This window comes from Myodes glareolus, chromosome 2, assembly GCF_982192425.1.
Source record: "Myodes glareolus chromosome 2, mMyoGla1.1, whole genome shotgun sequence".
Classification (NCBI taxonomy): domain Eukaryota; kingdom Metazoa; phylum Chordata; class Mammalia; order Rodentia; family Cricetidae; genus Myodes; species Myodes glareolus.
In genome coordinates this window covers 78,031,747-78,053,865 of record NC_142027.1, presented here as the reverse complement: position 1 = coordinate 78,053,865, position 22,119 = coordinate 78,031,747, and the positions used below count along the sequence as shown (strand labels likewise).

General features: G+C 48.0%; 1 protein-coding gene across 1 annotated transcript; it reads left to right on the top strand.

Annotated features, from left to right (window-relative positions):
* Window positions 1–478: 478 nt before the first annotated feature.
* Window positions 479–7,958, top strand: Ahsg (alpha 2-HS glycoprotein). Its single transcript, XM_048453857.3, has 7 exons — window positions 479–775; window positions 2,355–2,465; window positions 3,282–3,366; window positions 3,683–3,846; window positions 4,996–5,097; window positions 6,615–6,698; window positions 7,284–7,958. The coding sequence occupies exons 1-7, from the start codon at window positions 563–565 to the stop codon at window positions 7,572–7,574; spliced, it is 1,050 nt and encodes a 349-aa protein (XP_048309814.3). The 5' UTR covers window positions 479–562; the 3' UTR covers window positions 7,575–7,958.
* Window positions 7,959–22,119: the final 14,161 nt, after the last annotated feature.

Here is a 22,119-nt window from a genome sequence, read left to right as displayed (position 1 = left end):
CTCATTCTTCTTACCAAAGACCCCATCGTCTCCCACGCTCCCTGTGTCTTTGCTATATATGTGGACCTTATTCTCCCTCCAGGAAGCTTCTCGCAAGGGACCAAGCGCCACCATTATTAGACTTATCAGATTGTTACAGATTTTTCTCTCCCTCCTGGGTGTCACAGCATTCTCATATTCGGGCAGAGGAGCCTCCCTCTGCTGCCACCCCAGTTGCACTCTGGGCCGGCTATGTCCGTTTCATCCCTCAGCTGCCTCCTGTCTCTGCTGTTATCTCTGGGCTCCAGGCAGACTTTGGACCATCTTCCCCCACAGCAGCGTTGACCTTGGCAGACTTACTGGGGATGAGTGATGTCCTAACCTATTTGCTTTTCCAGGGCCGCTGTTTGTGGGGATGATTTGGAATCAGAACAAAATTCATCCCACGCCCTTATGCAATTCCTTCCGCAGGCTCTATCAGATAAATAAAGCCATCTGCCCCTCCGTTGGTCTAGCTCTCCGAGCTGATTATTTGGGCTAGTCCTGATATCTACCCATCTTCTACAGCCTCTCTGGAGCAGCCATGAAGTCCTTGGTCCTGCTCCTTTGTTTTGCCCAGCTCTGGGGCTGTCAATCAGCTCCGCATGCTACAGGACTGGGCTTTAGCGAAGTGGCCTGTGACAGCCCAGACGCAGAGCAAGCGGCTTTGACGGCTGTGGACTACCTCAATCAACATCTTCAACGCGGGTTCAAGCACACCTTGAATCAGGTTGACAAAGTCAAGGTGTGGCCTCGGGTAAGTGAGCCTTTCACGGCTGAGCTGAAAGAATCTGTTTGGGGTACAACCCAGTGCCTCAAAGGCTAGCATTTCCCAGATAGATAAAAGTGTAACAGAGACTGGTCTCTTCCCAGAAACAGGGCAGGGGAAGGGGAGAGCAGGAGAGGCCACATCGGTACTATAGTCATGAATCTCACAGAGGTTGCTCCATGTGGGAAGAAGAATGGACTCAACGGTAGTTCACAGACCACAGGTGGAAGGGGGGACTTGCTGGGAAAACTTGGGCTCCTATTTGCTGATCACTTGTCTTTCTTGGCTTCTGTTTGTCTCTGGTGAAAACTGGAAGTGGCATTTGGCCAGTGCTTAAGTGTGACAGCCATTTAAACATAGATCGTTTCATTAAAACCTCCCTTTCCCCCATTCCAGCCTGCACGGTAGCCACGCTGTTGTACAACAGATGCCAGATGCTATGGGTGCTGGTGGATTGAAACCATAAACTCTCTAATATTTGGCTGCTTTTGACAAAAGTTGAAAATTCCATACAGTTCAGCTTAACATAAAGATGGGAAGAACACGTTTGTGTCACAAGAGACTTGGGATTTAGGAGGGAAAATAACCCTCAGAATGCCCAGACGGAGGAACAATATCCAGTATGACCAAGGGACAGCTGATTTGAGACTAGGGTTTTTGCGAGAGAATTTTAAGGACACTGTATAATTTTAAGAGCACACGAGTGTAGTGATCAGATATGTACAGATTAACACACGGTATACACATTGGAGGGAAAGCCACGAGAACGCATGGTGCACTAAATGCAGAGGTTGAAGGCTGCTTTGCTTGGGACTCCCAAGTGGATCAGGAAGCTCAATGTCTTCAGGGAGTTGTTTGAGCTATCCCTGCACATGAAGCTTGGTGCTTCTACTCCTGGTGGTGCTGAGGTCTCAGGCAGAGCTGAAGTGAGAGGTCAGCCAAGCCAGACTGAGATTTTATAAAATTTGGTACATTTCAAGATGTGAAAAGAGGGATAGGTGAACAGGTAGAGTAACGGAACAACCTCACAGGGTCACGCAGGTGTCCCAGATTGCTTCCACACTAGTGGTGACAGCTTCCTGGCCTCAGAATAAAGAGGCAGGAAGCAGGAACTCACTATACATCAAAGGGCTGATGAGCTAGACAATGGGAAAAGCCAAGAGAATCCTCTAAGGGAAAGAAAACCGAAAGGAGACGAGGAAGAGCGTGGACAACTAGAGAGAAGAAAGAACGGGGCAGAATGAGGGCTAGAAAAGACACAGCAAGATAGTAAGCTGTTCAAAATAAAAAGTAGACCCCGGCACCTCTGTAAATGAGCTCCAAATAAGAACGGGGGCTTGCACAGCCGTCCGAGCCCCCAACCTTCCGGCCCCCATTTCTCACCTGCTCCATCTGTGGAAGGCAAAAAACAAAGACACAGTGCAGAGAGAGAGGGGGGTTTGAGACCAGTGGGGCCTCTTCTCACTACTCCCAAAGTTCACCCTCCCCCAAGCTCCACCAGGGCTTCATACCAGCTGACACATTGGATGTGCCAGAAGTTGCTCACCTCTTCCTTCCGTCTTCACAGCGGCCCTTCGGAGAAGTGTATGAGTTGGAATTAGACACTCTGGAGACCACCTGCCATGTTCTGGACCCCACTCCCCTGGCCAATTGTTCTGTGAGGCAGCTGGTCGATCATGTGAGTGCCAGTTTATGGGTCCTACTTTATGGTGGGTGGGTGGGGCCTGGTCACCACGGTCCAGCAAAGAGCAGCTGGGCCTTATCCAACTCATGGGAGCCATCTTGGCGAGCCAGAGTGCAATTTTTTCCTTTTTTTATTAAGAATTTTTAAAATACAATCTTTTCTCATTTTACATAACTATCCCCATTCCCACTCCTTCCCCTTTTCCCTCCCTACCCTCCCCCATCCCATCCCCTACCCACGCTTCAGAGAGGGTATAGCCAAGGGGCGACTACAAAGTCTGACACTTCACTTCCAGCAAGGCAAGACCAAGGCCCTCCCCACTGTATCTAGGCTGAGTAAGGTATCCCTCCAAAGAGAATGTGCTCCTAGATGCCAGTTCAAGCAGTAGGGATAAACCCTGGTCCCAGTCAGTGCTCACTGACTCTGGACTGGCAGCAGGGCAACCTGCATAGGATCAGACTAGGCTCACTGAATGTGGGGGACACTTGTAAGACTTGGGCGGTCTATGGGGACAGAGCACAGTTTCTAAAACTGCTCTTGGGTGCCACCTGCCCTGAGGTCAATTTTCACAACACTGGAGCTGTTTTATTGAACCCCTCCCTGAAAGCAGCTTATCAATAAGATCCCTGGAGGCGACCTTGGGCGGGTTATGTCCCACAGCCCTGCCGGGAGGCTACCCAGATGAGCACCCAAGACGCAATGCTCCTGGGCATCAGCATGGGTTTCCTCACAGCCCTGCCGGGAAGCTACCCAGATAAGAACAGCCAAGATGCAATGCTCCTGGGCTTCAGCAGGGTTTTTTTTTCCCAGGCTGTGGAGGGAGACTGTGACTTCCACGTTCTGAAACAAGACGGCCAGTTCACTGTGATGCACGCCCAGTGCCACTCCAACCCAGGTCAGATGATTCTCCTGCTTAGTTTTATCTTGTAGAACGAGAAAGGAACCGATAATTTCATACTCAAGTAGTCCTCACTTCATTGGTGAGAATTCCGGGTCTTGGAGTTGTAACACAGTTTTTACTAAGGGAGCTCGTTCCCATGGGTGGACATCATCCCTCATGGCTATGACTTGGTGAAGCTTCACGCAGGAGCTTGAAGGTTTAGAGAAAAAGTGGATTGAAGTCAGAGTATGAGTAACCCTCTCTAAAGAAGCCAACAGTGGTGAGTGCCCTGGGCAGCGGCAGTTCAGACCCCATTCATCTTTCTGCCCAGACTCTGCAGAGGACGTGCAGAAGGTGTGCCCAACTTGTGCACTCCTGGCTTCGTTCAATGATTCCAGAGTGGTGAACACTGTCAACGCTGCCCTGAACGCCTTCAATGAACGGAATAACGGAACCTATTTTAAGATGGTGGAGATTTCCCGGGCTCAAAATACGGTAAAAACCTAAGACTCTTTTAAGACTTGGGCAAGTTGGTGACCCTTGGGGAGTGTTTTTTTGGGTGAAAACCAGAATACAAGGGGATATTGGTTGGAAAGGCTGTCGAGGGGTCTCATAGGCCTGTGCAGAACCCTTAACGCTCAGCAAAGCTGGCCCAGAGAGCCACTTCAACCTCAGTAAGACACAAAGTAGCAGTTAGGCAGCAACCTGGCTTCCCTGTCTCTGCTTAACACTTAAGGCCAGGGCTCTCGGTTCAGACATAGTAAATTCATTGGATGCTACACATTCACCACCCCACCAGTAACATCGGCTGTAGACTGTAAATCAACACTGAAAACGTGTGGGCCTACTCATACCGATAGGCAGATAATGGAAGGTTCCCAGTCTACCCTTCAAGGCCAGAGATGTGGGGATGGGAGGAGACCATCCAATTGTACAACAAAGATTAACTATTTGCATGCAACAGAATTGTGGTGTTTAAGAAACGTGGCAATCTGTAAGCAAGCCAGGATATACTTGCAAACACATTAATGTAGGTGAGAATTCTGTAATTCCTGGAAAATACCCATCCCATACTACATCAAGTAACAGATGTGCTGTGCTTGCAAGGCTCCGAGCAGTACGAGGAAGGAAGCCACAAGCAATGCCTTCCATTTCTCCATCTAGTTTGCTTCTCCCTTGATTCTGGTGTATGAAACTAGGGTCGGGCTGTTTCTTTATTTCCCCCTCCAGTCAGGAATGATGCAAACCCTGGGTTCCGTTGACTGAGGGATTAAATAAGAGATGCTGGGTTCCCATCCCTGCCTGTCTAAAGTTGGCCCTTTGGCTTCCTGTTTCCTCTCTAAAACTGTACCTCTGCCCTGAGGTACAATGAACCCTTGCCAATCCTTTGAGAAGATTCAACTCCTTTCTCCACAGCCCAAACTCTTCAACCGCCCAGGGCCACACACATGATCTGTGTGCTTTGTGTTCTTTCAAGCTACACCAGACCATGGTCTCCCCACCCCTTCCTTTCCTCCCTCCCTCCCTCCCTCCCTCCCTCCCTCCCTTCCTCCCTCCCTCTCTCCCTCTCTCCTGCCAACCTCTTCTTGCCCCTCTCCATTCCTGATCATCTAGCCTCACACGCCTCTGCATTTTTATTCTCAGCCTCCCCCAGTTTCTACTTTCGTGGAGTTTGTGGTAGCTGCTACCGACTGCACTGTTCAAGGGGCTGCAGATCCAACCAAGTGTAACCTGCTGGCAGAAAAGGTGAGCGGGCCACACCCTGGGGCTCTTGCCTCCTGGCAAGCCTGGATAGCATCGCTTTGCAGTTTACATCTTGTAGCTGAAGGAAGAAAGTTAAAAAAAAATGCAACAATGTCCACTTGTGAAACTGGAGAAATGGCTCAGCAGATAAAACACACACTTCTGTTTATCTAGAAGACCCAAGGTCAATTCCAGCACTTGCGTCAGGTGGCTCACCCTTAACCCCAGCTTTGACGACTCTGGCCTTTGCAGGCACCTGCATACATGCAAGCACTCACAAACACATGTGCTCTTACACACACACACGCACACACACACACACACACACAGAGAAACACATAATTTAAAATGATCGATTCAAATCTTAATTCTTTAAAAATGTCCACTTACCCACTTGTTATAGGGCTGGACCATGCCAGGTCTTTCTCTGGTGCCTCCCCTCCCCCCTTAAGTATAGTCACCAAGCCATCTCACGGACGAGAAGTGCATGAAGTCTGATGGGAGACAGTGGTCAGTTCCCAAGGCTGTCTGGTGCGTGTGGCTGCCGGGTGTATAGCTGCTGGCAGCCTGAGACACAGATTTCCTAGATGTGCCTCTGACGCTTGAAAGCCTTGAGGCTTTGAGTCTCCATCTGTGGAGACTTAGCGTCAAGAGAGTCCCAGAAGTGTTTGACCAAATCACACGTGTAAAGGTGATGTATTGTTGATAACTAATGGTGGGACACAGAGACGACGGGACCCCAGTGTTCAGTGAGAGCCACTGAACAAGGTGGGGCACATAGGTGAACCGTGAGGGATGAGGACAGATGTGAGAGAACATCTGTAGAGTAACTGGAAGACACAGGGCACCAGCGTCATGCCCAAAATGACTTCACGTCATAGTTGACATTGGATTTGGCAGAATTTATTAAAAAATAAAACACCACACCTGCATTAGCAGTGGCTCTCCACGTGTCAGCACTGTCTCAAGGATTACAGGCAAGTGTTCTTGCTCCCGTAGCATTTCTGTGTATTCAATGCTATCTGGAGGATTGCATACTGTATGTTTTATAAGCAGAGACCAGAAGTGTCATTTGAAGCAAAGGTGGGGTTTATTAAGGGAGATATGAGGTTTTTAAAGAAACCAATAGCTTAGATTTAAGTGAATATGTATACGGGGGGGACAGAGAGATAGAGAGAGAAAGAGAGAGAGAGGAAGAGAGGGAGAGGGAAGGAGGGAGGAAGGGAAGGAGAGAGAGGGAGGGAGAGAGAGAGAGAAAGAGAGAGAGAGAGAAAGAGAGAGAGAGAGAGAGAGAGAGAGAAGAGAGAGAGAGAGGGAACTAACTGGCTTTCATTACTTAGGACATGGGTGTGGCTTCTCAAGAGAGAGTTGCCCAGAAATTATAAACTTCAAAGGGGCAAATTTAGAAGAAAATAATTAGAAACTTCAGTTCCTTTGCTTCAAAATGCTGTGCTATAATTGAAACTGGGGGAGCACCATGTCTATATCACTTAAAATAACCCCTTACTTTCTGGGGACAGCAATATGGCTTCTGCAAGGCAAGTCTCGTCAGAAGGCTTGAGGACGAAGAGCTTTCAGTGACCTGCAAGGTGTTCCAAAAACAGGTAACTTCGTGGTCCTCTTCGGAAGAGCGGCCCCGGCTCACTTCTACCGTGGATTAGGAGGAAGGGGACACTAGCTGCCCTGTCCTAAGCCTCAAAATGGGAGGGCTCATCGACTGGGGGAAGCATGTTTCGGTCGGGTCCGTCCCTCTCACGCTCTGGTGGCTACAGGTGAGAAGAGTTCTCGTGTGTAGCTGGCAAAGCCACCTTGTTATGTGTAAAAGGTGGAAATGCTTTTCCTATTTCCAGAGACCAAGTGGGCTGCTCTGCCTGGCAGCTCCTGGGTGCTCACGGGAAAGGGTAAAGGCTTTCTGTGGACGGGGTACTCCTAAACAGGACTGTGTTTGTTGCAGTCTATGGGGACTGCAGTAATACTAGAGAGACTGGTGCCCCATAGGCCAGTTACCTCTTCCTGTGAGGATCCTCAGTATTTTACCAGTTTTCTTTAATTGTGTTCTCCCCCAACTCACGCTCATTACTGGGAGGAAATAGAGAGGGGCGCATCCCAGACTCGTGGAGAGACCTGCCTGGGAGGAGGAAACAAACTTACCTAAGAAAATGGTCCTCTCTCTCCTTGTGTCCCTGCAGCCACAGCCAGCCAGTGTCGACGCAGCAGGTCCTGCACCCGCAGTAGACCAAGCTGCACCCCCAGCCCCGCCAGCTAACCCACCGGCATCTCTGCTGGTGGCGGTTCCTCCAGGACCTCCAGCCCACCGAACCCACCATGACCTGCGCCATGCCTTCTCACCTGTGGCCTCCGTGGAGTCGGCCTCAGGAGAAGTTGTTAGCCTGCCTAAGGTGGTCCAGTCTGGCCCCGCAGGTGCTGCTGGTCCAGCAGTCCGCCTGTGCCCAGGCAGGGTGAGACACTTCCGTATCTAGGCTAGGATCAGTGAAGTAAGGTTTTCGGTAGAGAGGACATAGCCGCTATTTTGTCCAAGGCTGGACACGAGGCTGGGAGCTTGTCCCCTGACAAAACAAGTACCACCTCACAGCTTGAATCCCAGTGCTCTTCGTTCCCCAGAGAACAGGGGCAGAGAAGGGATGGCCATGGTTGATGAACGGCACAAAACCGGCAGCAGCATGGCCACTGTTGTGATGACAAATGTCTGCCACTGTTTCTCTGCCTTCTCACTGACCTCATAGAAAATGGTTACAACTGTGACTTTGAAAGGTGCTCTTGCCAATCTTATATACACCCGTGAATAAAAGTGCCTGAGGGATCTTTCTTAAATAGGAAGGTTCTGAGGCAAACCGTGGTCATGATCATTGTCTACCTCCTTCCAGTACCCTTGGGTATGGTGTCAGGCCAACAAGTGCACAGTGTTGCTTTACCAGGTCTACGTGAGAACAGATGCAGAAGAGAAGCAGGAGAAAAAGCTGCTGGGTTGCAATAATCAGGGAAGTTTGAGACCAAGGTGCGCTTGAAACCCATAGGAGATGACCATTTCCTCCTAAGAAAACAATTCTGTTCACTGTCGGAAGTTCAAAAACATTTTTGGGCCCAGTGCCTACCCTTTGGAAAGACTGAGTTGACTTGTCCCAGCTCTCAGGTAAGGAGGGATTGATTGGTAATTAACACAGGAACCTCACTTTTATTGGATTTGTTCATTAGGCTTGGGCTGGCGAGATGGTGATTGCTGTGTGAGTCCAGCAACCCGGCCCCAACCCCCTGGAAACCACAGGAAGGTGGGAAAAGACCCGCTCAACAAAGACCTGCTGTGTGTACCACCTGCTGTGTGGACTGCGTGCTGTGTGTGTACCGCCTGCTGTGTGTACCGCCTGCTGTGTGGACTGCGTGCTGTGTGTGTACTGCCTTCTGTGTGTGTACTGTATGTTGTGTGTACCGCCTGCTGTGTGGACTGCGTGCTGTGTGTGTACCGCCTGCTGTGTGTACTGCCTTCTGTGTGTGTACTGTATGTTGTGTGTACTGCCTTCTGTGTGTGTACTGTATGTTGTGTGTACCGCCTGCTGTGTGGACTGCGTGCTGTGTGTGTACCGCCTGCTGTGTGTACTGCTGTGTGTACTGTATGTTGTGTGTACTGCCTGCTGTGTGTGTACCCCCTGCTGTGTGTACTGCTGTGTGGACTGCGTGCTGTATGTGTACTGCCTTCTGTGTGTGTACTGTATGTTGTGTGTACTGCCTGCTGTGTGTACTGCCTACTGTGTGTGTACTGCTGTGTGTACTGCCTGCTGTGTGTACTGCTGTGTGTACTGCCTGCTGTGTGTACTGCATGCTGTGTGTGAACTGCCTGCTGTGTGTGTACTGCTGTGTGTACTGCTGTGTGTACTGCCTGCTGTGTGTACTGCCTGCTGTGTGTGTACTGTATGTTGTGTGTACTGCCTGCTGTGTATACTTCATGCACTTCATCATATGTTGGGGGGTTGGTCTCTCTAGTTCACCTGCTTTAAGACCAGAGTAAAAGAACTGCTGTCAGAAGAGTTCCAGAAGGGGAGTCTGGGAAGATGACCTGTAAATGTCTGTAGACGTTCTTAGGTACCAGATGGCGTGCTGGACTAAGGCGTTCCTGTGTAGGGTGAGCCCTAGGCAGTAGCGGATTTTGCTTGCATGGAGTCATTTTGATACCTCACCCCTGGGCCTTTCCAGATAGAGTTTTACTATGTAGGACCAGTTGAGTGGCTACAGTGAACCAAGACGACTGGGTCAGGCATTGCTACTTACTGTGTCACCTGCCTCAAAGCTTTGTCAACATTACAGAGAAAGAAGCACTGTCCAGGAAAGCAAGGAAATCCCAGGGGTTGCGGCATCCCGATAAAAAGAACAGGACACAGGCAGCTGGGCTGGGGACTGTAGGGTGAGCCGCCAGCGTAAAACCTGAGAAAAGCCACTGTTTAGTTGGTGACTGACAGGTTACGGTCACCATTGCCTGGTGTGATTGCACTAGGAGGGGTAACTTGAATGTCCAAGGCTGCCCAGTGGGACCTGATGAGGAAATATAGAACAAACAAGGTCCCCATGATAAAGCAGATTATGAGGGGTGCAAGAGACCAAGTATCGTGGAAAAGAACAAACCATGGGAAGAAAGGGGTTCTCTTTCGAGAAAAATTGTTCCGAGCATCATCAGGGAACCAGAGGAAGAAATGGGGACCTGAACAATGAAGGTGGGTGTGAGCAGGTGGGAATTCTCATCTTCCTTTGAGGAAGCTTCTCAGGGAACCCCTGAGGCACTTTTCACATAGTACTGCTGAAGAGTTACGCACTTCCCCCTCTTGCTACACACAGGAGTGGCTATGAGAGTGTGTGTTGAGGATTAGAGGTTCCCCAGCACAGGTAGCCAGTGCACAACCCAAATTAAGGAAAAAGTAGAATGATATGCATTGAGTTGCCTTTGCCTGAGAAACAGACGGATCCAGGAGTTCAAAAGATGTCACCAAGTCTCACCCTACCTGTAAGCCATGCCCCCTACCCCGTGCCTTCACTCCGTTAAACACAGCCACCAACAGCCTTGCATCTACCAAACTCTTGTAGGTAAAAGACCTTCCAAGACATGAAAGGAAGGAGCATTCTGGGCCAGAAGAGCAGGCTTTGGGGCTCTGTGGCTGGCCACAGATTGGTGTAGTTAAGGATGAGAGAGAAGATGAATATGAAGGAGAGAGAGAGAGGAGGGACTGGAAGTGAGAAGAGCCAGGCCACGAGCAGCCCTGATAGCCTCAGAAGAAATTGAGACATTAGTACAGAGGAAACACTAATGGTTTTAAATGCGGTTGGTGATGTAGTCTGTTTTGCATTAAAGAATTGGGGGCATCTGGAGAGATGATTTAGTGGTTAGGAGCATTTGCTGTTCTTGGAAAGGACCTGGGTTCAGTTCCCAGCACTGGGAGGCTACTCCAACACCGTCTGGCTTCTGTGGGTACCAGACACACATGTGGTATTCATGTGTTTAAGCAGAAAATCACTCATACATATAAAATATAAATAAATTTAAAATAAAAAAAATCACTTAGACACCATGCCTCTTAGCCTGGGGATGAGATGGAGAACAGCCAAGCAGAACCACACCTCTAAGCGTCTCTTGGAAGTGGAGGCATTTCCTCGGGAGGCCATTGACGTTTGGAGGTCAGATGCCAATGCTGGCAAACATTCTCTAACGTGCAAAGCAACCCTAACAATGATTAATTGATGTCTAGTTATTAACTGAATGCCAATAGTTATTAACTGCCTGAAGGAAAGTAAGTTGAAAACACATAACCAGACCCTTCCAGGAGAAAGATGAACGTGACCGTTCTGAAGTGACAGGCAGCAGACGTGATACAAACTTGAAGGTCAAAGCCCCAGATCCTGCTGTTGGATTTGAGGGGGCGGTACGAAAAAATGACAAGGCAGGGAACTGTGCCTTTGCAAGCTGGGGTGGGTAGAGGGACCCATGGCTGCGGTAGGAAACACTGGTTCGTTCCGTCTGACTTAGTTCAAACTCTCTCTCCTTAAAGTTTTGCTGTCTAGCTGCCCCATATAACTACCTCCTGAGTTTCGAGGAGGCGTTCCGGGCAGACCGACCTGCAGGAACTGATCACACAGCTTGCCTTCCTTCTCTTTGTGCCCTCATATAAACAGGTGTGTCAAAGTGTGAGGACAGATGTATACATGGAAACTTCCTGACACCTTGTAGGTTTGCAGAACACACACACACACACACTATCTTCCTTCCTCTTCCTCCCTCCCTCCCTTTCTCCCTCTTCCTCTCCCTCTCTCCCTCCTTCCCTCCCTCTCTCCCTCCCTCCCTCTCTTTCTTTCTCTCTTTTCTCTTTCTTTGCTTTGAATTTGGTGGTTTCAGAAGGTTGAGTTCTTGACATTCTCTTAAATCTATGCTGTCCATTTGGCAAGCCTGTCCTCCCATGACCGTGCATCATACACAGGCAAATCTCACTGCTGTGCTCCAGCTCAGATGTCTTCCTGAATCCAGCATGGCGTCTCCAGTGCCTCCAGAACTTCCTCACTTGAATCCAGCAAGAAAGGTTCCCATTACTTTCTATAAATAATGCTTGCTGGAGGCTTAGCATCATTGAAAATGTATTTTAGTATAACTTCATCCTACTTACAAACACATAACAGGGGGATGAATTAGGAAACTATTAAAGCTACCACCCTCACAGTGTCTTTGCATACAGAAGGGCACATAGACGCTGCCCCTCACTTGCTATGTGTTGTTGTTTGAGGCACTATTTAGCTTAGGCTGACCTGAAACTTATGATGAAGCTCAGCCTGGATTCAAATTCTCCATCCTCCTATCCCAGCCTCCCACATTCTCCCTTTATAGGCATGCATCACCCACTGATTTTATATATTCTTGACACTGTCTTCAGTATTTTGCAGAACGCTCCTTCCTTAATTAAAGTATTATGTATATCCCATTCACTTGCCTCCGTGTGGCCTTGTAGTCACGACTATTCTCCACTGGGTATCTGACGCATTTCCAGGTACTGGTGCCACCACTACCAATCACCTATACGTTGAAAAGATGTCACCGTTTGCTTTCTATTTCTGTGATACAACACTGTGACCAAAAGCAACTTGGAACTGGATGATTTATTTGGTTTACAAGTCCTGATCACAGTGATGGAGGGAAACCAGGGCGGGAACCCAAGGAACCTGCAGGCAGGGACTGAGGCAGTGGTCATGGAGAAATGCTTCTTACTGGCTTCCTCCTTGTGGCTTGCTCAATTTGCTTCCTGTACAGCTAAGGAACATCTGCCCAGAGGTGATGCTGCTCACAGAGGGCTGGGTCCCTCCCACATCAGTCAGAAATCAAGGAAAAGACTCACTTATTTGTTTGGGGATTCAAATTTTAGTAATCACAAGTAAATTGTATTTTGAGAACGTTACCATTTAAAAAAGAATATCAAATCAACCTATGTGACATGCCACACTTTTACTATCTTTTATTTTTTATTTTATTTTATTTTATTTTATTTTATTTTTTGAGGCAAGGCCCTGCTTCATAGACCAACCTCAGTTCCCAAGTGCTGGGATCACAGTCACACAACCCTCTATGCCTGATTTAAATCATCAGTTTCTAACATATTATGCTGAGATATGCTACTTTTCCCCCTTCTAGCTCTACTTCCCATACCTGGACCCAAGAACCATTAGGAATAGGTGACATATTGTACTGGGTTGTAAAGATTTCTATAATGCCTAATATATGTGTGTGTGAATGCGTGTATAATATTCAGTCAGGCATTGATGACTCCAGCCTTCTCATGTGACCTGCTAAAACTAAGAATGTCTACAATCTTCGTCATAGTATTACGTCAAAGAACAGAAACTACAAACAATAGAAATTGTTTATGAGTTATTTATATGTTATCTAGCTAGCTAATGTATCAGTTCCACGGAATACCTTGTAGAAATTTAAAAGCATGCCGTGACAAGTGACAAAAGAGCACCGGCTGCTCTTCCAGAGGTCCCCGATTGAGTTCCCAGCTTCTGCAAGGTTTGCAGTTATCTGGGACTCCAGTCCCAGGGGATCCAACGCCCTCTGGTGGCCTCTGCAGGCACAATCACACAGGCATGTGACCGTGGAGGCAAACCGCCCAGACACTTAAAATAAAGATAAACAAAGCTTAAAATTTAAAAAGTACAAATGTATCCAGAAAAAAATATTTACAATGTATTGAGATGAAAGGGAAGATTTCAAAAGAGCAAGATCCCGATTTTCTAAAATTAACTTGTACAAAGGTGAAGGTATCACAAAATGACTAGGTAACAGAAAAGGAAAAGCTAAACTGTTGGCAGAGATCATGTCTGGAGTATGGAATATGAGGGTTTTGCTTTACTCAATTCATATTTACTTCTGTTTGCTAAACTTTTGCTAACCTCATGCATTGTTATTTGAAGTTTGTTCGCATGTGCGGTGCTGGTATCAAGGTCTGGGTTTCGTACATTTTTGGCAAGCACTGTATTGCTGCGCTACGTTCCCACGCCCATGTACTACTTCTGAAGAAGAACGCGTTTACTTCATTTTGTGTGTCTAAAGCTGGGGTCAGCAGGTTTGTTCTTGTAAAGGGCTAGCCAGTAATACTTTAGGCCACGGGCCACTTGGTCTCTACCTCAGCTATTTAGCTGGGTCTTGTTGACCGGAGGCAGCCTGGACAGTGTATAATTAATGTGTGGCTGGTTCCAATTTGATTTGTGTTAAAAAAAATTAGTACAGAGTTGGAGCTGGCCTTTGGCACTTTTTCAAAATGGCCCCAAATCATAGAAGGGGGAATAGGTTAGGAGAAAGATGGGTGGGCATAGGCTAGGGCAGTCTTGTGTCAAGTTGGGCGCTTGCTTCCGGAGCCCAGATGGTCAAACAAGGCAAAAGTGAGGGTGTGCTACATGGGGTGGTAAGTGCACATGGTTAAAGGCAATGCGGGGCTGAGGGCGGGTGGACAAGCCAGATGCTAAGGACTGCCAGCAGAGGGTCAGATGACAGCAATGACACGGAGGGAGAGATGTTCCCCTCACAGACACCTGCCTCCTCTAAGTCAGTCATTCCCAACCTTCCTAATGCTGTGGCCCTTTAATACAGTTCCTCATGCTGTGGTGTGAAACATTTATCTAGTTATTCTCTATCAATAAAAACTGAGGGTCAGATATCGGGGTAAGAACCTGACGGATCGGAGAAGCAACCAGTGACTTCCTCTCTCTCTCCTTCCTCAATCCAAAAGGGCCGAGCATCTCTCTAAGCCCCTCCCTACCACCTGTGTCTCTATATATCCTGGGTCCTTCAGAACCTCTATGGACAATTTGGTCAGCTAGTAGCTAAGCCTGCCCTCTGATTCAAGGCAACCTTTTTATTGGCACTCTCCGAAGTGTCGGAGTGTGATCAAAATATCCCATGACAGTGGTGACCCCAATCGTGAAACTATTTTCATTGCTACTTCATAACAGTGATATTGCTGCAGTTTTGAATCATAGCATAAATATCTGTGTTTTCCGACAGTCTTAGGCATCTCTATCAAAGTGTCACTTGACCCTCAGAGGGATTGTCACCCACAGGGTGGGAACTGCTGCCCTCGATGTCACTGTCTGCTAACAGCAGTACCAGCTGGCACTTTAGCACACACCTTTGAGAGACGCCAGGACCAAGCTATAACAACAAATAAATTATTGATGAGTATACAATTAAGTAATAGTTATACATATATTAACAATGTGAATTAAAGTGTATTAGAGCTACAGATATAGCACAGCAGAAGAGCTGCCGGCTTGAGCAAGGCCCCGAGTTCTAGCCTCAGTGCTGCGAAACAATCGTTATTGATGAGTACATAACTGACAACTTTTAAGGTATGAATAAAGTCTGTGCTCCTGATCCCGCCATTCTTGTCCTCGCAGAATCTGATCCATTCTCCAGTTCCAGCACATTCTGTGCTTTAACACAGTTCAGCCAGGTGAGTCCCCTGAACGCATCCCGAGACACGGTCTCCATGCAACTTCCTCTGCCCTGCCCACTCTCCTGCCCCATCCACCAACAGCACCCACTTAAATGCCAATGGTTTTCAACCTGTGGGTCGAGACCGGCTTGGGGGTGGAATGACTTTTCACAGGGGTCATATATCAGAGACCCCGCATATCAGATGTTTGCATTACGATTCATAACTGTAGCAAAATTACAGCTATGAAGGAGCAAGGAAAATAATCTCATGGTTGGGGTTGCCGCAATACGAGGAACTGTGTGTGTTAAAGGGTCACAGCAGTAGCAAGGTTGAGAACCATTGTTCTGGACCATCTTACATACTCCCTCTTCAGGAAGCCTTACCTTTTTCTGGACCTGTTTGGTGGCACAGCGTGTAGAGGCAACAGCTGGTCCGGTCCATTTTAATTCACCTTTCTATTATTTTTTGTTCTTGTTCTTCAAAGATGTGGTCTTATATTTAGAAAGGCTCCATGTTTTTAATTATGGAAATAAGCTCCAGTAAAACAACAGCCTTCTCCCTCCACCTTGTGAAACAGTCTACGTTCTGGCTGAGCCTTGGTGGGGTGTGCTGGGAAATGTTCTTGCATGCTGACATGAGGCTGCTGTGGTGGTTTGGAAAAAAAAAAATGGCCCCCAAAGGGAAAGACACTATTAGGAGGTGTGATCTTATTGGAGGAAGTGTGTCACTGTGGGGGCGGGCTTTGGTGTTTCTTTTGCTCAAGCTTCCCTCGGTGTGACTGTCAGTTGACTTCCTGTTGCCTGAAAGAGGTAGGACTCTCAGCTACTCCTGCCCTGCATCTGCCTGCGCTCCACCGTGTTCTCCGTGATAATGGACTGCACCTCCGAAACTGTAAGCCAGCCACCCCGCTTAAATAGTCTCTTTCTAAGAGTTGCCATGGTCACGGTGTCTCTTTATAGCAATAGAAACCCTAACTAAGACAACAGCCATTCACGTCCTCAACTTCAGTTACTTTGACCCTCAGGTTTTCTTTCATGATCATCAGTAGCCTTGGCCACTCTCCTTTCCTACCCAGCCACCTGCTCTGCCCTGCCCGTAACCAACTTCTGAACCTTGCATGCCATCTTGTCTATATTCTACCTCTGCTTTATTTCTGCCACCCTCTGTTCCCAGGCACACCCTCACGGAGCAGATGTTTTCATCCTGGTAACAAAGGTTGCCCCACCTGCTCTGTCTTCACTTCTCTTTTTTCTCCCCATCTACCTTGTGTCCATCTCTCATTCATTTAGATCAGCTCAACTTGTTTCTCGGCCTCACTGTGAGTGCCAGTCCCCCTGTCCCCACGTTATCCCATCTATTAGGCACCTCCTGGTTTAACTCCATTGTCTATGGGCTCCAGTCCCCATAGCTTACTTAATGACACTTATTTAACGATTCTCAATCTTTCCTGTACTTTCTCTCCACCCTGAGGGTCTCACTGAAGGGTGTTCCTCCCTCTGTTTCTGATGCACTCACACAAGTGGCTCGGTGTCCTCTGATACGGAGGCCACAGGAAGGCTTCCAGCATTCTCTTCATCTCTTTGGGACTGTTCCCCAGTCCCTCCAATGGCGAATCTATGTTGGCTCCTCTCAAGTTCCTGCTCACGTGCCTGTATCTCAGCCCTCAGCCGATGAATAGCGCAGTTGACAAATGGAGGGTTACCCACTAAGAACTCCCTCTGCTCTATCTGCGAGCCACCCAGTCTGGTATTTGCAGCTCTAAGTCTTAGCTGCCTCAGCTTACACCCTCCACCTGTGCCTTCCCGAATTAGAGTTGCGGGTCCTCTAGCAGCAGTAATAGTTCTGAGGAGAACACCATCGGAGCCTGCCTCCCTCCCTCCCTCCCTCCCTCCCTCCTTCCTTCCTTCATCTCTTTCCTCCTTCGCAGTTTTAAAACTGTATCTGACACTCATTGATTCTCATCCACATTCATGGTCTGTAGCTTTCTAATATGGAGATTGAAATATAGCTTATAAAGTGTTTTAGGGTTTATTCATGAGATAAAGTGGATCTCTGTGAGTTCAAGACCAATGTGGTCTACAGAGCTAGTTCCAGGACAGCCAGGACTACATAAAGAGATATTCTCTCTCTCTCTCTCTCTCTCTCCTCTCTCTCTCTCTCTCTCTCTCTCTCTCTGTAAACAGAAAACAAACAAACAAAAAAAAAAAAAAACAAAAACCCTTAAACCGCTGTGACCAAAAGCAACATAAGGAGGAAAAGGTTTATTTTGTCTACACTTCTACATTACAGTTCCTGAAGTCAGGGCAGTAACTCAACAGGACAGGCACCTGGGGTACAACTGATGCAGAGGGCGTGGATGGGGGACACTGTGTATCTGCCAGCTCCCCACAGCTTTCTTGGCCAGCTTTCTTATCTCCTGGGACCACCAGCCCAGGGCTGGCTCTACCCAAAGTGAGCCTGACTCTTCATGTTAATCACTAATTAATAAAATTGCCCACAAGCCAATCTGGTGGGGGTGTTTTCTCAGTTGAGATTCCCTATACCCAAAGGACTCTAGCTCGTGTCGAGTTGACATAAAGCTAGCCAGCACACCAAATATAATGCTTGTTCATTAAGTCTTTATCTGCGTTATATTTTCTGACAAACATGGAACATGCTCAGCTACTAGGTTGAAATTGGCACCAGTGCACACATCTGAAGTTCCCAGCTTCCTAATGGCAAATTTCTAGATCCCTTGAGACAGGGTCTCTCTGTGTAGCCCTCGCTGCCCTGTAACTCACTAGGTAGACCAGATGGTGTAGGCAAAATATGTAAATCCACGAGAGCCCCAATAAAAAGATATCAAAAGTTTATTAGGAAACACTCACGAATAACAAGGTAGAGAGACTCTGGGATCTTCCATTCTGCCCTGGGTGAATGGAAGCAGCAATCTGATCTCTGACCACCGAGAGAGAGAGAGAGAGAGAGAGAGAGAGAGAGAGAGAGAGAGAGAGAGAGAGACTGTCCTCTTTCTTTTAAAGGAGTTATGTCAACAAGCAAAAACACTCCGCCTCCATCAGGTCAGATAGTCATGGGTAGGGCAAACACCCACTACAAGCTGGCCTTGAACTCACAGAGATCTGCTTGCCTCCTGAGTGCTGGATTAAAGGTCAGGCAAGGGAAATATTTCTCGAAGCCCACTATACAGAGCACTCGTGAATGCTGGGAGTGTTTTCTTGGGTTACCACCTCAGCGATGGCAGAAAGGGCCCTTCTTTGTATCACCCCTTTCCCCGCTTCTTTGCCAGAGCCATTCTACCAAGTCCAGACTGGAGCAAGAAAGGGGTTCATAAAATAGGCATCACAGAGGTTGCTTACACACAGTCACACGGACAGACCTCTCGATAGAGTCCAGAGACAGCACCCAGAAGCCGCGAGTGGCGGCAGATGGTGCAGCGTCCACACTGTTGGACAGTAAACTTCCGAAAGAAGCAGAGCTCTAGAATGATGACAAAAGCAGGGTGCGGTAAATTAAATTCACAAACTAACCCTGTTTATTAGCATTTTCAACGGCCAAGTATGGGACTGTTGCTGGGGCAGTCTACCGCGATCGGCCCCCCTGGAGTCTCTTCAGCGTCCACAGCAAAGCACGGGAGCTGCGTTTCTATGATGCTGCAGCTGCTTTGTCACTGAGTGATTAGCATTTTACTTTCCTTGTACAACTTTTTTTTTTCCAAGACAGGATTTCTCTGTGTAGCCCGGGCTGTCCTGGAGCTCATTCTGTAGACCAGACTGGCCTTGAACTCACAGAGACCTGCCTGCCTCTGCCTCTCGAGTGGTGGGATTAAAGGCGTGCGCCACCACCGCCCAGCCTCTTCTGCTATAATCTGAAGGGACCACTGTCCTATATGGTCCATTCGACCACAGCATCTGCGCAGCCTCTGACCGTGCTTTCTCCTTCTCGGCCTCCCTTCTGTTTACCTATTAGCCTCACTCTGTTTTCCTACTGCAAATGCTTTCAGACAGTCCTCAAGAGTCACTCCTTCCTTGACCCTGCTTTGCCCCCAGGGCATTTTCCTTACTCCTCCCCATCCCTTTAGAGAACAAGGTCTTTTTAAAAATGTTTTTTATGAATGCTACTGTGCTGGCACCGTTTCTGTCCACTCGACAGAGCTCTAGTCAGAGAGGAGGGCGCCTCAATTGAGAAAATGCCTCCATGAGATCCGGCTGGCAGCAAGCCTGTGGGGCACTTCCTTAATTAGTGACTAATGGGGGAAGGCCCAACCCATTGGGGGTGAGGCCATCCCTGGGTTGGAGATCCTGGGTTCTATAAAATAGCTGACTGAGCAAGTCATGTGGAGCAAGCCAGGAAGCAGCACCCCTCCATGGCCTCTGCATCAGCTCCTGCCTCCAGGTTCCTGCCTAGTGCGAGTTCCTGTCCTGACTTCCTTCACGATGAACAGTGGTGTGGAAATGTCAGCCAAATAAACTCTTTCCTCCCCAAATTGCTTTTGGTCGTAATGTCTCATCACAGCAATTGTCATCCTAACTAGGACATCTACATTCTTGGGTTTTTTTTTAAGTATAGAGAATATGGGCTGGAGAGAATATAGAGAATTCTCTATATACCATAGAGAATATGGGTATAGAGAATATAGAGAATTCTCTATATACCATAGAGAATATGGGTATAGAGAATATAGAGAATTCTCTATATACCATAGAGAATATGGGTATAGAGAATATAGAGAATTCTCTATATACCATAGAGAATATGGGCTGGAGAGATAGCTCGGCAGTGAAGAGCGCTTACTGCCCTATTCAGAGGATCAGAGTTCAAATCCCAGCACTCACGTTAGGTGTCTCACAACTGCCTGTGATTCTAGTTCCAAAGAACCAGATGTGCCCTTCTGGTCACCATGAGCATGTGCACACACACACACACACACACACACACACACGCACGCACGCAGACACAAATAATTTAAAACCTTTTAAGATTACAGTTTAATTATAACATTTCTCCCTTTCAGTCATCCCCTCAAGCCCTCCCCCTCACTCTCCTTCAAAGTCGCGGCCTCACCTTTTCACAGACAGGATCCAGAGGCAGGGAAAGAAACCAGGTACGCTCTTCAAATGCACCAAGAACTTCTGAAGCTTCACAGCCTCCCCAAACTGTGCCAGCTGCTTGGGGCCACGTGCTCCACACATGAGCCCTGTGCACAGCTATGTGTAAATGTGCACACGTCTCTTCCTAGTGCTGGAGCCTGTTGTCAGCCTCATGTCCCCTCTCTCGTGTGTTGCTCTCCTCCTTACAGTCGGGCTTAAAGACCCTGTCTATCCATAGCCTGTTTGATGCCTGACCTCCCATTCACCATCTGGCTACAATCTGGTCTTTGTCCTCTCTGCCGCTTTGGACATTCTCTGAGGTCTGTCTCCAGGTGCCTTCTGGGTGCTGAAAGCAATGGACACATCTTCATTCCTGGTTTTTCTTTAGTTCTCTATGGCATCTTACCCTCAGACCACCCCTTTTCTCTATGGATCCAATCTCTCCTTGCCTTTGGGTCCAGGCTTTCTTCTGTGGGCCTTTCGTCCCAATAGGCTTTCAGCGTCTCATCTTCCTGACACCAACTTTCCTAGAGTCTCCTCTCTGCTGCTGCAGAGGGAGCCCATGTCCTAGTCTCCATCACTGCTGCAGAGGGAGCCCATATCCCTATCTGTCGCTGCTGCAGAGGGAGCCCAAGTCCTAGTCTCTGTCACTGCTGCAGAGGGAGCCCATGTCCCTATCTGTCACTGCTGCAGAGGGAGCCCATGTCCCTATCTGTTGCTGCTGCTGCTGTTCATCCTCTTTAAACTTCAGGTCCACACTGGACATGGTGACACACACCTGTAATCTCTCTGTAGGTAGAAACTAGAAGACCAGGGGTTCCGGGTCATCTTCAGCTACATGGTGAGTTCCAGGCCAGCCTGGGGTATATGATGCCCCACCAGAAACAAACCAAACAAGGCTACAGGTCCATAAAGCCAGCATCAATTATAAATCTCCATATGGGCCATGTAGGCATTCCTTAGGCTCTTTACACTTAAGCCTAAAACTCCAATCTTGTCCCTCTCCCTCTCAAGTCTGCTCAACTCCTGAGGTAGGCAAGCATAGGAATAGCGTAGCATCCCAGGACTTCATTTGGCTTGAGCAATAGATATAACCTCTCCTAATGATGCATATCACAACCTGTTTGCAACTTGAGCCCTCACGTGCGTCGGGCTGTGCGCAAACTTACTTAAACAGCGGAAATAATGTACCAGCTCTAGTAATCCCTGCATAACTCCCTAACTTCCTGTTTCTATTTAGACACGTCCTGGCTCACATCCTGAAACCCTGTGAGAGATGGGCCGGCAAGGTCAGTAAGGCTGTTTGGGGTGCATGTGCAATATGGTGAACTGTCCTCCAAATAAACTTTTAGGGTGAATCAATTTATTATCTTATGCCTATGATTATTCATCAGATATGTGATTAAAACCACATGCGTCATGGGAAACAGACATGCTGAGTAGAACTGCTTATGTAATTCAGGTCTTTCAGCTAGAATAATAGAGAGCCACCCTGGCTACACCCTTAGCAAGCAGCTCTTCCTAGACATCATTAAGTACCCAAAAAGTAACCTGGCGCCTTTGAGTACTCTAACCCAGGGAGCCTCCCGCCACTTGCAGAATATCTGATCCACACAATCGCTTTGCTTAATCTAAATAAATTTCCTCTGTCACTCTCCAGTCTGTGTGTTCATTACAGATTTCCCTCGCTCGTGACGGTGTCAGTCAGGGTTCAATCAGATTTAGCAAACCCAGTGAGAGGCGTTATAAGGAACTGCCTTGTTCAGTTGTGGAGCCTAGGCACATGGTCGCTGGAAAGCTGTCTCCATGCTGTATGGGACAGTCTGCAGTCCAGAATGGCTATTCAGCAGGAGAGATGTACGTGGAACTGAGGAACTGAGAGCAGACTGGAAGCTGTGAGTGTAGGCTGAAGTTCACAGGCTAGACAGATGCCTGTGCCTGTTTCAATGACCATGACCTTG

Coding starts and splice junctions, on each gene's coding strand:
- Ahsg (XM_048453857.3), top strand. CDS start 563: ATGAAGTCCTTGGTCCTGCTCCTTTGTTTTGCCCAGCTCTGGGGCTGT. Junction 776..2,354: donor AAGTCAAGGTGTGGCCTCGG/GTAAGTGAGCCT, acceptor CCGTCTTCACAG/CGGCCCTTCGGAGAAGTGTA. Junction 3,847..4,995: donor TTTCCCGGGCTCAAAATACG/GTAAAAACCTAA, acceptor TTTTATTCTCAG/CCTCCCCCAGTTTCTACTTT.